General features: G+C 41.4%; 1 protein-coding gene across 2 annotated transcripts in view; it reads left to right on the top strand.

Annotated features, from left to right (window-relative positions):
* TBX18 (T-box transcription factor 18) overlaps positions 1-16,829 on the top strand; it is a 55,082-nt gene that overhangs the window by 14,433 nt on the left and 23,820 nt on the right. For both annotated transcript variants that reach the window (XM_073626890.1, XM_073626891.1), the window contains exon 4: positions 1,345-1,516. In XM_073626890.1, the coding sequence (XP_073482991.1) occupies positions 1,345-1,516 (172 nt within the window). The remainder of the gene's footprint in view (positions 1-1,344; positions 1,517-16,829) is intronic.

Raw genomic sequence — 16,829 nt, 5'->3', positions numbered from 1 at the left:
ATAGCACAGCAGGAGAGATCATTGTACTAACATCAGATTGTTAATATAGCAGCTCTGACCTGAGCTGTCGAAAAAAAAAAACTAGTAGTGTATACTGTCCATTAGGCAACACATCATAATGGTCACGAAAGCCAATATTCTTCAGCCACCCATTTAGTGACATCACTGCCCTAGCCCAGTGTACCTTCTAGGCAGGGGTGGTATGGACGAGGGGGCAGGGTGGCAATTCCCCCCCCTGGACTGATCTAATGCCACCGCAGCAGCTCCGCTTTACTTAGAGAGTGACCCGGCCTGCCAAGACCCGTTTGTTCCACTGCTGACCTCTATCATTTGTCCTGGTTGCTAGGATCACCTGCCACCTAGCGTCTAGCAACCAGTGACGTCACAGTACCGAGGAGGAAAGTGATCTCGAGGCCCCAGCATTCAGAGCAGAGGATGATCTTCCTCCTCCTCCGTGCCTATTACTGCTTGGCTCCACCCATCTCCTCCCTCCATCTACTCCTGTGCGGCGGCATGCACCTCAGAGCCTGCCTGAGGGAAGGGAACTGTCACTGACTGTGCCAGGAGCACCTCTCCAGACTCAACCTGCCTGAGCTGAGGTTGGGAGCAGTGAATGAATTACAACATATGTGTCATTTGGAGCATGTGTGTCATAGGAGCATGATCTGGCAGCAGAGAAGGAGGTCACATCCTTAGATCTCAGCCAGGGTTCATTCTGGGACTTTTAGTCTTTTACTTTTGGGGATGTGACCCCCCAAAAGTGAAGGACTACAGTTCCCAGCATGAACTCCTCAGAGCTCAGGATGTGTCACACACCCCCGCCCCCCAACTAGTGAAGGACTACAGGTCCCACTGTCCCGGCTTAAACTCCTCAGAGCTGAGGATGTGTCCCCCCGGCCCTTCAACTAGTGAAGGACTACGGGTCACAGAATGAACTCAGGAGATCTGATTCGGTGGTTCAATGGGCCACTTGACTGAACTTGCTCCCCAGGCCTAAGGCTGCCAGCCCTTCCCTGCTTGTAGGGTTAATAGCAACTTTCATGTAGGCATTTTTACACAGACATTTTCCACTTCTGCTTACTTGGAAATAGTATCAATCAATAAAGTAAAAATATGAAATTCTCTATGTTTTAATCTGCTCTATATCATATGTGACAGATTTCCTTAAATTATAAGAAATTGTGTTTAACAATGACGGTGAAATGCTGAAAGTTAATGTATTCTTAGTGAATATAGAAAGCAGACCATACCAAATTAACCTTTTTTATTTTCAGATAGTTGATTAAATGCTTTTTTACCTAATTGCTTCTGCATTATTAAATGACTGTATCCTTTTTTTTACAGTTATGTTTACCACAGTTCAAAATGGATGGTTGCAGGCAACGCAGACTCTCCAGTACCCCCACGTGTTTATATCCATCCAGACTCCCCAGCCTCTGGCGAGACATGGATGCGACAAGTCATTAGTTTTGATAAACTAAAACTTACCAATAATGAGCTGGATGACCAAGGACATGTAAGTATTAGCAATAACAAAATATCTTAATATAAAAGTAGTTTGTATATTATCATTCTACTCTATGTTCTCTTCTATGTTTGTTTTTTTTCGTGAAGTTCTTCTCATTCCATATACTGTACACTACATATGAGAATTGGACCATTTTTTTCCTGGTTGATTTAAGATCTAGGCAGTGGTACTTTAGCAGCACTTTGTAGACTCACACATGCAGTGCCATGACAGGACACCTTCGTTGTATTCAATATTCACTTTTAAAATCGCAAGTATTTCTGAACTGCAGATGTAAAGGAGTTCTAAAGCATTAGTCCCCTCTGAACTTATATCTATGTTTTAGGCCAATGCTGGTGGCCTCTTATGTCAGGAATGGGGTGTTTGTTTCTGCAACAGATTTTATGACAGATATTACATAGTAGCTTCTTATATTTGTTGTTGACTTCTGCACCAAAATGTTTGCATATGGGTTTCAGGTCCACTCACTAGCCTTGACATCTATCTGTGGAGGTTTACGTTGTCTCCATAATAATTTTCGCCATAATTAATTTGCTAAAATATCTATTATTTTAAATTAGAGTGGGTGTACTAGGGGTATTAAGAATCTTGAGTTAGCAAGACAGAGCTGGGAACTTGGATGCAGAAATCTCAGTGATGGAATCCTAAGAGGTACAGGAAGTAAATTCGGAGTGAACAGATCATTTGATGGTGTTGTTCATTCGAGAAAATACAGTTTTAAACAAACACATGTGAAATAAATTATTATATGTGAAATCCTCTAATATGAATTTTAGCATGAGAAGACATATTGTAAGGCTTTGGAATCAATAACATTTTTAGGAAAATATACATAAAATTTTAAATACTTAATGAGCTTTGCAAATTAATCCAAGATGTATTTACTAAATTTGCCAACGAGAGAACCAATTGACATCTGCTAGCAATCTAAAATGAGGGATTGTAGTTTTATAGTGGTGCTTGAAATTATTATCTTTTTAAATAATGGCTAGATACAGTCTTGTCCTTGGAGGTATCGGAAATAATTCAGCTAATTTTAGTTGTGTCAGTTTCAAAAGCAATAGAATATTAGCCTTGTTTAGCTGTGCTTATACAATAAAGCACTAGAATGAAATTATAACATTTCCATCTGTCATCTTTCAGATGTATATCTGAAGACATGGCAGATATAAATTGTAAATGTTCTTTCTGTCCCATACCTCTGCACCGGTTTACAAGTGAACAAAGGCAGCATTTGTGAAGGAGTCTTATATTCATACCAGTTTATTTATTCATTACAGGTATATACATTTTTACAGGTATACAGGCATATTTATTTATATAGCACCAACAATTTACACAGCAATTTATTGTACATTCACATTAATTCCCTACCTTCAGGAGTTTTCAATCCATGATCCCTATATCACATATGCATGTACCCATATACTAAGGCCTAAATTGACAGGCACCAATTCACCTACCTTAATGTCTTTGGAGTGTGGGAGGAAGTAAGCCAGAAGTACCTTTAAGAAACACACACGAGCACAGGCAGAACATGCAAACTCCATGCAGGTGGTGTCCTGGTTGGAAGTGGAATGCTGCAAGGCAAGTGCTAATTACTAAGCCACTGTGCAGTTTACTTTAATCTGTGTTCTAGGTCAATGAAAACAGGGAAAATTCAGGAACATCATATGTATGCTTCTAATTCCTTTTTTTTTTTTTATGCAACTGTGATCTGAATTCCTGTTAGGGGGTGGCTACATTCATTCTCCATGGCCACACTGTATGTAGGAATGTAGCCAACCTCTCTTGCAGTGGCGGCTGGTGTTTTTTTCTTTTGGGGGGGCGGCAAGCAGCAATCCCCCCCCCCCCCGGGAGGGCAGCTGGGACAGCCAGAACATAAAATCCCCGCACTAACCCCATCTAGTAAGCGGGTGGGCAGCGTGCCCGGTGGCTTTCTTCCGCCTTGTGTGGTGTGGATCATGGTGCTTTCTAGGCATCCAATAAGATCGCCTGACCTTCCAACCAATCAGGCACCGGGTATCAGACCTGCGCTTCCTGATTGGTGGAGAGGCAATTCAGTGTTAGAAAAGCGAATATTCATTTGCTTTTCCAACACACCTGGGTGGTCTCTGAGCGCAATGCTCTGCGCTCTGAGTCTACCCTATTTTATAGTCTATTAGAGCCTATAGCTCTAATCAGGTGCTTCAAAAAAACACCCCTGCTGCTGTAATTCATGCGCCCAGTGTCCTGAAAGGGGCCGGACGCATAAATAGGGGTGGCTGTGGTGGCCGTGAATAGATTCATGCAATGCATGAATCTATCCATTAACTGTATAGGGGGTGGCGTGGATAGAGGGGCCGGCGCCCATGCATCCTCAATGGACAGGCCGCTCCTGCCTTCTTGTTATCATCCAAGATGAAATACCGGTATATATGGGATGTGAGTGTAAAAAAATTAAAAAAGGTTCGGGAGCTCACAGAGGCAGGAAAACACAGTAAGGAGCAATTTAATGAAATATAGTTTACATGGCTATTAAGCAAACAATGTGTATGGATCATTTTGGAGAAAAAGGATATTGTTAATGTCAGTTTATTCCATAAAATATAAAAAATAGCTCAACAATAGAGGAAATATGTATCTTTTTATAACAGCAAAAAATAATATGCTCTCAGTTAATAATATATTGGCAACAGCAAGAACTCAGTCTATCATATTAACAGTTTATTCCTCAGTCTAGCTATGAATCTCATCTCTTGAGCCTGTTTCTCATCAAAGTTTCTATAAGAATATACTGACCTGTTGGCAATATCTTCCCTATGGGTCAACTCTGGAAGTATTAGTCAATGTGTTTGGGCCAACCATTTCATGCTTAGTCAGTTAAGCTTATGCCTTTGTTTTTATCCAGGGAGAAAGCTATAAATTCTAGCATCTAGCACCATACTTACAGGTGCATTGATAATTGGGAGCTCCTTCCAGTGATTCTTTTGCCTTGAATGGAGTTGATTATTAGTTAAAGTGATTGTAAACCTTATTTTAAAAAAAAAAATAATAAGCCCTTCATACTTACCTCCACTGTGTAGTTCGTTTTGCACAGTGTGGCCCTGATCATCGTCTTCTGGAGTCCCCCTGGCGGCGCTCTCGGCTCCTCACATCGGTAAATCCCCTGGGAGAAGCGCTCTCCCTGGGGGTTATGGGGGTTACCTTGCGGGTGCACTCCCGAGTCCAGCATTTGCGTACATAGACACAGAATGCCGGACTCGGCCCCGCCCCCCGGTGCTTACGTCATTGAATTTGATTGACAGCAGCGGGAGCCAATGGCTGCGCTGCTAGCAATCTATCCAATCAAGACCTGAGCACCCCGGGCAGAGCAGGTGAGCGTGTCTCCGCTGAGGGAACGAATAGGCTCAGGTGAGTAAAATGAGGGGGGGTGGTCAGTGTCAGAGGTTTTTGCACCTTAATACCTAGGATGCATTAAGGTGAAAAAAACATGAGGGTTTACAACCCCTTTAAAGTGGTTGTAATGACAAAAAAAGTTTTTTTACCTTAATTAATTCTCTCACAAAGTAAAAAAAAACGTTATCTGTCTATGCATCTCACCCCATCTCCACCCCAAACACTTACCTGACACCACTCGATCCAGTGCTTTCCTATCTGGCAGCCCTGCTCTCCTCTCTTCTTCCTTTTACAGATAACATAGGCAGCAGTTGGGGCCATTGACTTCCGCTGCTGTTAATTAAATCTTGTGACAAGGGAAGCAAGCATGCAGGTGGGCTCCCATAGGAAGCGGCTTCCTATGGGGGTTCACTAAGAAGAGGAGGAGCCAGAAGAGGGGGACCTGAAAAGAGTAGGTTGGGCCACTCTGTGCAATACCATTTCACAGAGCAGGTAAGTATACCATGTTTATTATTTGAATAAGAAAAACCTTTACAATCACTTTAAGGCGCCACATTGTGTTACAAACTGTTGCTATGCACATGCCTGTGCCCACAATAGTTGCCCCTCCTACATGCAGCATCAAGACAAATTGGACTGTCACATGTATAATTCTGTATAGGTGAGTTTGCACATCCAAAGGCACAGCAATGAGTGTGTGGCTCGGTGCAAAACAACTCCTATATACCAATAACCAAGTTTAAGAGGCAAAATTCCCTGTATGCATATTAATGCTTGATTTTTAATTAACTTGAGTGTATTTCTTACTTTAAATAAAAAATGCAAAGACACTTTATTGTGACAACATGTTTAGTTCTTTAGTTTAAGTCACCACTGCTGTTTATATATTTATTAGTATATTAAATTATATTTATATATAATGGTACCTATGGGGGTCTACTGTTTATGAACGGATGGACTGGGATTGCATATTGAGTAGGAACCTAACATTCAACTTTATAGGTAAAAAATGTCAATATAAATTCCAATATCAGTTGAATTAGTTGAAGCTGAGCTCTAGGCAGCTATAAACAAAAAAAAATTAACCCAGTTGTTAAATAGAAAATCCTTAAATGTATTTTAAATACACCTGGAATAAGTAACTGAATTATTTGTTCATTTTTTTTCTTTGGTCCCAGTCACAGCAAGCCTGGGAGAAATAGGAGCAGCACTTTAAACCAATCAGATTTTACACTGGACAGTCCTATCAGTCTAGCACTGGGAGCTTGTGACAGGCAGAAAGAGCAGGATGGTTACCTTATAAACAGTGGCAAAGCTAGAAATTCTTTCACCCGGGGAAAAGACTCAGTTTTGGCACACCCAGCCCTGGGGAGACGTTCTCCATCCACACACTCCCAGCCCCCTGCCCAGAGAGGGAAGTATAATATTTACATAGATAAGTCACAGAATGGTAATAATAATGTATACGTTAGTCATTTCAAAGTTTTTGTAATAGAGATTTCAAGCCTCACTTCTATAGCAGATTAGAAGGGGCGCCATCAGGAAAGAAGAAGTGAGCCAAGAAGCGGGTCTTTATTAAGTCCTGCTTCTGTGTGCTCTTCTTCCTTCCCGGTAGCGCCCCTCCCAATCTGCCATGGGGGGCGAGGCTTGAAATCTCCACATAAAGTGCTGCTGCTTTCTTCTGGCATGGCGGCTAGGGTTGCCACCTTTTCTTCAAGCCAATCCCGAACGCATTAGAGGCACACAGTATTTTTTTTTTGTCGTATACACAATAGAATTGTAAAAGACCTGGGACACCTTTGGGTGCCCCAAGGAGAGCATGCTACACAGAGAACAATGGGTGTAGCCAAATTGTGTTAAAAGTGGGAGGAGCTCAAAGGCACATGGTTATATATAACAAAAGCATTCTTGTACCCATAAAATATGCTATAGTTACTACAACAAATGTCACTGTAAAAATATGAACTTGGCCTACCTTATGAGTTGACAGTGTTAGTCAGTGTGGGGACAGTGTCAGTAGGGCACTAGAGAGTGTCAATAGGGCTTAGATTGCTGTCAGTAGAACAGTGGATGGTGTCAGTAGAGCAGTGGAAGGGGTCAGTAGGGGGGAGGTTGGTGTCAGTAGGGCAGTGGATGGTGTCAGCAGATCAGTGGACGGTGTCAGTAGAGCAGTGGAGGGTGTCAGTAGAGCAATGCACGCTTTCAGTAGAGCAATGGATGGTGTCAGTAGGGCAGTGAACGGTGTCAGTAGGGGAGATTGGTGTCAGTAGGGCAGTGGACAATGTCAGTAGGGGAGAGGTTGGTGTCAGTAGGACGGTGTCAGTAGAGCAGTGCATGGTGTCAGCAGGGCAGAGGTTGTCATCAGTAGGGCAGTGGATTGTGTCAGTCAAAAGAGCAGTGGATGGTGTCAGTAGGGCTGTGAACTTGGCAGTAGGGCAGAGGATGGTGTCAGCAGTTTTATATTTTAATTGTATTTTTTTTCTTACAATAATCATTTTTTAAAATATTTTTTAAAATACTATTTTTTTTTTTTTTACAATTTTGTAGGAGCCCATTAGGGGTTTTTGGTGAAAAATCAGGGCCTAAAAAGACCCCTGATGTCTGACAGTGAAAGGAATTGAGGACACAGACTCTTCAATTCCTTTCTCTGAAGCCTCAGATGCACTGGACAATGAATGAATGGAAAGTGCCCTGTGCTGAGCGGCTTCCCATTCATTCACAAACTGAAGCATAGTAAACACAGTTTACTATGCTTCAGTTAGTAATGAACAGAGTGAGTGATCAGTACCGATCACTCACACTGTTCATTTAGAAAAGGAAGGGGTGGTAAATTAAATATTTACCGGCCTCTTTCCCCGTTCTCCATCCTGACACATCACAGCAGCCGGTGGGGAGGTGGGAGGGGGGTGGGAAAGGACAGGGGGGACCCAGGCAGCAGAAAGAGAGGAGAGGCAGTAGGGGCAGCGTTTACTAGAACTGATCGCCATTTGCTGTATTTTCCTCCTGTAGTTGCTGAATCTGGCCTTCAGTAGCTGCAGGAGGAAAATACAGTAGATGATACTTACTATAGTAATGACACCCCCGCCGCCCCCACCTGACTCTAAGGCAGCAAGGTAGCAGGCTGAGTCCCCTGGGTCCGGATCCCAGCTCCCCTGTGATCAGTGGCATTGCGGGCTCACAGAGCAGCCAGTGGTGTGTAAATGCAGCTCAGTGGCTCAGTCCAGCCTGACCCAACCTCCCAAATCCCAGCTAGTGTCAGCACTGCAGATATCGGACCCTCTCAGGTTGTCGCCTGGGGCATGTGTCCCCCCTGCCCCCCCCAATTTCAGCTCTGTTAATCAAAATGCTGCTCGCTCCTTGTTGAATCATGAGTTTGGAAGCAAGGTGGTGACCAAGCTGGTGACAGATGCTTTGGCAGGTAGAACTGTTCATATACAAGTATTCAGCTAATTATTTAATTATTTGCCTAGAGTTTCCACTTTTCGCTAGACAGCTATTGTAGATGGAGATTCCTCTGGTTTTATTATATGGGTAACAGTTATCAAAAAGGACTTTTACTAAAGTATAAAATTTCCAAAAAACACAAAGTACCTGCATTTTTAAAGCTGTAAAGCTGTAGTTCATGTCCACCAGAGTAAATGCCTAATTCTAAATGTAGAATTTTGGCTCACATCTTTTTTATAGTGCTATAACAAAATGTGAAAGCAGACCTAATGGTCTTTGCAAAACTGTGGTGTTGATTTACTAAAGTAGTAGAGGTTGTTCACTTAGCAAAGAAAATGTTCACTTAGCTTAGTAAAGGCAAGCTATGTTGGTTTGGGGTTCGCTTTTTAAATTTGTTTTAATGCTTCACTTGGTAATATTAATATGTTCTTTCTTATTGCACATATCTGTTTTAGTGCAGCTGATTCTTGAATGCATTGAAGTAAATGTATATTAAATGTATATTCAGATATTTCAAAGCAAAAGTACTTTAAGCTTTCAAAGGAGACACAATTTTGGGAGTGGAGCACTGGAAACCAATGCTTTTTCTGACAGTTATAATGAGGACAGCCTCAACTAATGATTGAACCACGCACAGATTAGATTGTGGATGAGAATTATATAGGGTTCTTTTAATGCTGGCTGTAACAATGGAAATATTTTTTCTATTGGCCTCAAATTATGGTTTGGTGAAAGACTATTTTTAAAGGATTTGTAGTGGGATTGTTCTGTAATGTAAGGGAAGAAATATTTTTACAAGCTGGAAATACAACTATTTATTTTGTAAGAAAGAGTGCATGTATGTGTGTGTGGATTCTTAGTGGGTCATCTGGGGTTTCTAGTTGCCTATTTTTTCTAGAGTAGTTCAAGATTTCAGAAAAAAACAAAGTTAACACAGATAGCAAGTTTCTCACAGCTGCAAATGGTGCTGAACTACAAATACACAGTAAATATACATTCAAGATGATGTTAAAACAGGGGGTTTCACTAGTATATATTATATAGCAGATAGGCTCAGGGTTTTCTGCTGGGGCCCCAATTGTTAGTGTGGTCCGATTCAAGATTGATATTGTCCAAACTAATTTTTAAAAGTGATTTCCTTAAATGTATTTTACTTACAGGTCTACTCTAACAAATCCCTGGGGTTTTCTTGATGCAGGCTGTTGTTACAATTGTTTAAATTGTCCTCAAATTATGGTTTGAAAAAGACTTTGAAATACTATTTATAGAAGATTTGTAGAAGGACTGTTCTATAATACAAGAGAAGATATATTTTGCAGACTGGATATACAACTCGTTATTTTCTAAAAGACAGTGCATTAGTGTGTATAGGTTCTTTAGTGTGTCTTCTGGGGTTTCTAGTTGTCTATTCTTCTGGAATAGTTCAAGATTTCAGAATGTACAGCAGATGGACTCTGTGTTTTATGCTGAGGTCTTTATTTGTTGATGTTGTTTAATTTAAATGCAATTTTAAAATGAAAAATAAAAAAGAGTTTATTCTTACGTGCTTTCTGAAATTATATTGCACAGTGCAGTCACTTACCTTTTCTTTGGTGCTCCCCTGCTGGTGTTCTCCCCTCCTTTTTTCTTTTATGAATGCATCCATAGAAAACGCTGTGCTATGGGGGCACCCATGTCAGGCTGTGCGACACACACAGTATGGCTCGGTCACACCCCCACTTCCTTCCCAAAGAATTCAACTGACAACAGCAGGAGCCTATGGTTCCCACTGCTCTCAGAGGCCAAGAAAAGTGAGCAGAGGCACTGCAAACAGGCACAGTGCTGGATTGAGAGAGGACACAGGTAAGTATGGGGTGAGGGAGTAGTTAGTGGGATGGTTTTTTAATTTAATGCAGGGTATGCATTAGGGTAAAAAAAACACCCAGACTTTAGAACCACTTTAAGACTGACATTTTAATAGTGACTGGTTGAATGTCTTTCATATTTAAAGGTTCACTTATACATAATCTAAAGGCTATGCAAGAAGGGAAAAAAATAAACAAAAATGAGTACTTGATGAGTACTGCATCCTAAATATTACTATAGAAGCATGTGAAAAACTGCAATGGACTTTCTTGGTACTCCATGTACAACAATTACAGAATGTATAGTTTAATAATGCTTAATAAAGGTCAAACTTATATTCCAGGTCAGTAGATTCAGATTGATTTCCTGAGTTAATATACCACTTTGTTGGCTCTCCCTAGGAACATTACCCATAGGAGATGTGTTTAGGTTTGATTTAAATACATTTTGAGTTGATATATATATATATACAAATATTTACGATCCATAGAGTAAATGAAGCCTAAAAATGGACCCCCAGAGATGCCAGGTGCCGGTCCAGGCTTCTGGGTGGTTCCCGGCTTTAAAGTGGGGATCTTTCAGAGCCTTGACTGGCTGAGTGACATCAGCTGACAGCAGGATTTGGCCCGCTGATGGCTGAAAAGGGGTCACAGGAGTGCACTAAGTGCACTCCTGTGAACTACAGGAGAAGTAGAGCCAAAATAGCTTTGGCTATATGTCTTTTTTAAGGGCTAAGTTTATTCACCTGTCATCCCCTCTCAAATAAAAGTTTCATTGCTGGCCACTTAGACATGTAAATGCCAGATTGAAGTGGTTGCACTTGATATGGATTAAATAGAATCAGTTAGAGTAAATGCTATAATTGTGGTGTAAGGGCCACTTTTGAATTGGATGTAAATTGCATGGAATTTTTAAGGAGATATTAACATTATATAGTTGTTGGTAAATTTCTATGTGAACATGGGTTCATAGAAAATGTATGTAACTTTCATTTTCTAATGGTCATTTCCAAAAGTGAAGCTCTCTGAAACAATGCATTTTCCCATAATTTCTGCGTGCATTTTCCCATACCAACCCTCCAACCACCCATGCCTTGCTATTACTTCATCAATATGATGGGTGGCTCCACCAATCAACAGTGGGGTACAAGTGGTAATCAGAGGCAGTGATCATGGGAGCTGGTTGCTGTCTCCTTAACAGAATGAAAAACGTTTCTGGAGACTTTTAAAGTTACACAAAATATCATAAGGCTCATGCAAGCACCTAGTGGTGCCAACTAGAAAATGTAAATTGGTATGACATGGATAATGTAGTAGGATTCATAAACAATACATATTTATAGTTTAAGCTCTTCCCACCTGCAATATGACTATTAACATTTCCCAGCATGATGACTCATACATTAACAAACATATTTGTGAGTACACGTGAGCTGAGTGCACGTGGACTGCGAGTCACGTGAGCTGGGTGCACGTGGACTGTGGGTACACATAGGCTGGGTGCACGTGGACTGTGAGTCACGTGGGCTGTGAGTGCACGTGGACTGTGAGTACACATGGGCTATGAGTGCTGTGAGTACCTGTGTATTGTCTTGTTGAGTACCTGTGTATTATTGAGTATTAGTGTCAGGAAGCTAGTTGTTAGTTAATTTGGACAGGGTATAATCCTGAATCCCCATCAAATTAGTAGGTACGATGCCCGGATGGGTGTGTAGATGCGACTCAGTGTACATCTTGCAGCATGTATGTGTTCCTTCGTCATCCGATAAAGGGCAAATACTGTTGTACAAAATGTAAGCACGTTGTTTCCCTGGAAGCCCAGGTTGTGAATCTGGGGAAGCAACTGTCAACGCTGAGAAGACTCTCCATACTAAAGTAGAGTTAGGATCGTACCCAGCAGGGGCCAGCACAGAGGCGGGTGGAGTTGAGGGGCAGGCACCAAAGATGGATGACAGTTAGGAAGGTTAGAGGGGAAAGTGCCAGGGAGGCCGGTCCTAGGCTGGAACATCCCAATAAGTATGCCTCGTTGAGTGACATTGGTGAAACCAGTCAGGGACCAGCACTGCTTGAGCTGAGTGACTCCCTCAGCTGCCAGGGAAATAACTCCTCCAGTAAGGGTGGGAGAAAAGTCAAGGGAAAGGAAAGACAGATTCTGGTGGTAGGGGACCCAATTCTTAGAAGGACAGAGAGGGCAATCTGTAACAAAGACCTGGAGCGCCGACTGTATGTTGTCTACAAGGAGCTCGGGTTTGGCACATCACAGATCTGGTGGACAGATTATTGGGAGGGGCTGGGGAAGACCCAGCTGTCATGGTGCACTTGCATGGTGCAAGTAAGAGGAAGATGGAGTGTCCTTAAAAATGATTTTAAAGATTTAGGTGCTAAATTGAGGAAAAGGACCTCCAAGGCAGTATTCTCAGAAATACTACCGGTGCCCCGAGCCACACCAGAAAAGCAGAGGGAGATCAGGGAACTAAAGTGGCTGAGGACCTGGTGTAGAAAGGAGGGGTTTGGGTTCCTGGAGAACTGGGCCGACTTCTCAGTCGGTTACCAGCTCTTTAGCAGGGACGGACTGCACCTAAATGAGGAGGGTGCAGATCTGCTGGAAGTGAAGTTGGCCTACAAGTAAGAGGGGTTTTTAAACTAGTCAATGGGGGAGGGTCCAGAGGTAGAGATAGTGAGCGCGGAAACAAATTCCTGAGGGTAGTATTGGGGGCATTAGCGATAGGTTGACTAAAGCACCTAAACCCGTGGCAAGTATAATAACAAGTCCTATTTGCAACCTCAGAACACCCAATGAGGAGATAGTATGGGACCGGTCAAAACTACGTGGCATGTTCACCAATGCCAGGAGTCTGGTGGACAAGATGGGAGAACTTGAGCTACTGTGGTACGAGGAGGATTTTGATTTTATAGGAATTTCAGAGACTTGGTTCAACAGCTCTCATGAATGGCTGGCAACCATTCAAGGGTATTCCCTATATCGCAGGGATAGAGAGGGCAAAAAAGGGGGAGGGGTATGCCTGTATATCAAGAATGATGTACACGTGAATGTGAGAGATGACATCTCTAAGGGAGCTAGGGTGGAATCCTTATGGGTAGAGCTACAAAGGGAGGAAACTAAGAGGAAAGTAGTACTGGGAGTATGCTATAGGCCCCCTCACCAGAGGGAGGTGGTGGAGGTGGACCTCCTATCACAAATTGGATTAGTGGCAAGGATGGGAAGTGTCATCATAATGGGGGATTTTAATTATCCAGACATAGACTGGACGGAAGGAACCGCACACTCATCTAAAGCTCACCATTTCCTAAATGTCTTGCAGGACAATTTCATTGGTCAGATGGTAAACACACCAATTAGAAACAAAGCGTAACTAGGCCCACTGATTACAAACAATACAGACCTGATCAAGGATGTGGAAATACGGGGCAATTTAGGAAACAGCGATCACAGGTCAATTAGTTTTAGTATAAATCACACAAATAGGAAACAAAAGGGGAATACAAAGACACTGAAATTCAAAAGAGCCAACTACCCTAAACTACGAGCCTTGCTAGAAGATATTAAATGGGATAAAATCCTAGGAACAAAGAACATGGAGGAAAAATGGGTGTGCTTTAATCACTTGCCGACTGGCTCATGCCGATATACGTCGATGTGGCATGGGTGCGCAAAACAATGCACCCGTACGTCGCGGCATCATCAGCGGCTAGCGGGCTCATGCACGCCCGCTGCGTGCCACGGTAGCATGCCCGTGGGTCCAGTGGACTCGATGTCCGCTGGTGGCCCGTGATCGTGACATGGAGAGGCAGAACGGAGAGATGCCTATGTAAACAAGGCATTTCCCTGTTCTGCCTAGCAACATGACAGGGATCTACTGCTCCTAGTGATCGGGAGAAGTGATCTCTGTCATGTTCTAGTGAGCCCATCCCCCCTACAGTTAGAACACGTCCAGGGAACACACTTAGCCCCCTGATCGCCCCCTAGAGTTTATCCCCTTCCCTGCCAGTGACATTTACACAGTGACCAGTGCATTTTTATAGCACTTATGGCTGTATAAATGCCAATGGTCCCAAAATAATGTAAAAGTGTCAGATCTGTCTGACGCAATGTCGCAGTCACAATAAAAATCACAGATCGCCGCCATTACTACTAAAAAAAAAGTTATAATGAAAATGCCATAAATCTATCCCCTATTTTGTAGATGTGATAACTTTTGTGCAAACCAATCAATATACGCTTATTGCGATTTTTTTTACCAAAAATATGTAGAAGAATACATATTGGCCTAAACTGAGGAAGACATTTTTTGGGGGGGGGGGGATATTTATTATAGAAAAAAGTACAAAATATTGCTTTTTTTTCAAAATGTTTGCTTTTTTTGTTTATAGCACAAAAAATAAAAACCTCAGAGGTAATCAAATACCACCAAAAGAAAGCTCTATTTGTGGGGAAAAAAAGGATGTCAATTTTGTTAGGGTACAAAGTCGCACGACTGCGCAATTGTCAGTTAAATTGACGGCCTCACCTACTATGTAAAAATCAAGCAGCCACCACTTTGCACAGATGCTTGCTCTCGATTCTGTCTTTCACTGAATGTCATTGGCTCCAGTGATGGTTGGGAACCAATCAGATATGTTCCCATAGCGCCCAACTGTCCCTGATTTTGAGGGACTGTCCCTGATTTGGGGCAATATTCCTCTGTCCCTCTTTCCTCCTCATTTGTCCCTCATTTTGGTCTGATCTATATAGTTGTATATAAAATGCACTTTTTATCTTTCAAAAAGTGTTTCCCAGTGCTAAACCTTTCATCCAAATTCAAAATTTTTGCATTTGTAAATTCTAAAAGCCAATAGAAAGGAATAGTAGTGATAAAACAAAAGCCCTTGTAGATTTAATAAACATTTTTTGGGGGTTATTTCTCCTTTAAGGGGTGTGGCAGGGGGTGTGTTCTATGCCTACATATGTTTGCTAGTAGGTGTTCCTCATTCCCATCTCAAAATGTTGGGAGGTATGGGTTTCTGATCATGTGGCCACTATATCAGCTCTGGAGGCTTTGCTGACAAAAATGAAAGCCTTCAGCCTGTTGATGAACACTGCCACCTTTGGGCTGTATTGTTCATCTGCGGTACCATTTATTTATTAACTAGCAGTTTTCAAACTTTGTCAGTCTATGTTAATTTTATTATAGAATCATATTATAGGATATTATTACAGGGTTTTCTAAAAATGCTCTGTTTGTATTAATAGAAACATATTTTTTTTTAAATAAAACAGTGCACTAATTTAAAGTCACTTTTTTTTTTTTAATATGTGTAGAAAATCACTTGTAGTCTTCATTGCAAGCCAGTGTGACAGGATGACAATACAGAAGCACAGTTGGGAGACTTTTTTATTTTAATAAAAGCTGCAGAATTTAAAGTCATACAGATTGATTTAAAAAAAAAGCAATCTCCAATCACGTAAAATACAGAAAGAATACAGAAAATTATAACAGATAAGATTTCTAAATCCTTCTTGATAAGACATTAAAACGTATCTAGACCTAAAAGCAAAAATGTGGTATATTGCAGCTTACCAGTTCTTAGATGAGGTAGCTGCATTTGTTTTCACTTTTCAGGTTAAAAACATTTTTAAAGCGGTTGTATACCCGCACTTTTTTTTTTTTAAACAAAAAAACCTGCAAGGCAAAGGCATAATGAGCTAGTATGCAGCGCATACTAGCTCATTATGAAATACTCACCTTAGAATGAGGCCTCGACATCTGATACCGGTCCACGTCGAGGGAGCTGACATGTTCCCTTGGCGTTTCTTCCGGGTATCGCGGCTCCGGCACTGTGAATAGCCGAAGCCACGATTACGCTTTCTTCCCGGCAAGGTTCGGCAGCGTCTGCCAGACCTTCAGCCGGGCCTTCACAGCCATGCGCCACTGATATCAGCAGCTGCATGCAAAGTAAATATTTCCTAAACCGTACAGCCTTATTATAGGCTTACCTGTAGATAAAAGTTAAAAAAGGGTATACAACCACTTTAACAAGAACAGAATACACCTCTGAATCTTTCCAGAAATGCAATTTCCTTGTCACTTCCTGTGAGCCTAGAAAAAAACACAAACATTCTTATCCTAATTTTGTAAGCTATAATTGCAACAATCCATCATGTAATAGAAATGAACAAAGGCAGACACGTTTGAAGTTCAGCCTGTGTGCAGATATATGTAGACATGAAGAGATAAGAAGTGTAATATTTGGAGGATTACCAGGTGAAAATAAGCCTAAAAAAGAAAACAAATGCAGCCATCACATCTAAATACTAGTAAGCTGCAATATATTCAATTTTTTTGGTTTTGGGTTTTAATATAGTTAAACATATTAAAGCAATATGGACTAAATGTAAACATTTTTTATTATATCATTGTTAAAGTGGGGATCGAAAGTTTGGGCACCCCAGGTAAAAATGTGTATTAATGTGCATAACGAAGCCAAGGAAAGATGGAAAAATCTCCAAATGGCATCAAATTACAGATTAGACATTTTTATAATATGTCAAAAAAAGTTAGATTTTATTTCCATCATTTACACTTTAAAAATTACAGATTATTGAAAATCTATGGATAGACCTTAAAAGAGCAGTG

This window comes from Aquarana catesbeiana, linkage group LG04 (assembly GCF_042186555.1).
Source record: "Aquarana catesbeiana isolate 2022-GZ linkage group LG04, ASM4218655v1, whole genome shotgun sequence".
NCBI classification, from domain to species: Eukaryota; Metazoa; Chordata; class Amphibia; order Anura; family Ranidae; genus Aquarana; species Aquarana catesbeiana.
Note: the sequence above shows the minus strand (reverse complement) of the source record. Positions and strands in the feature narration are given on the sequence as shown.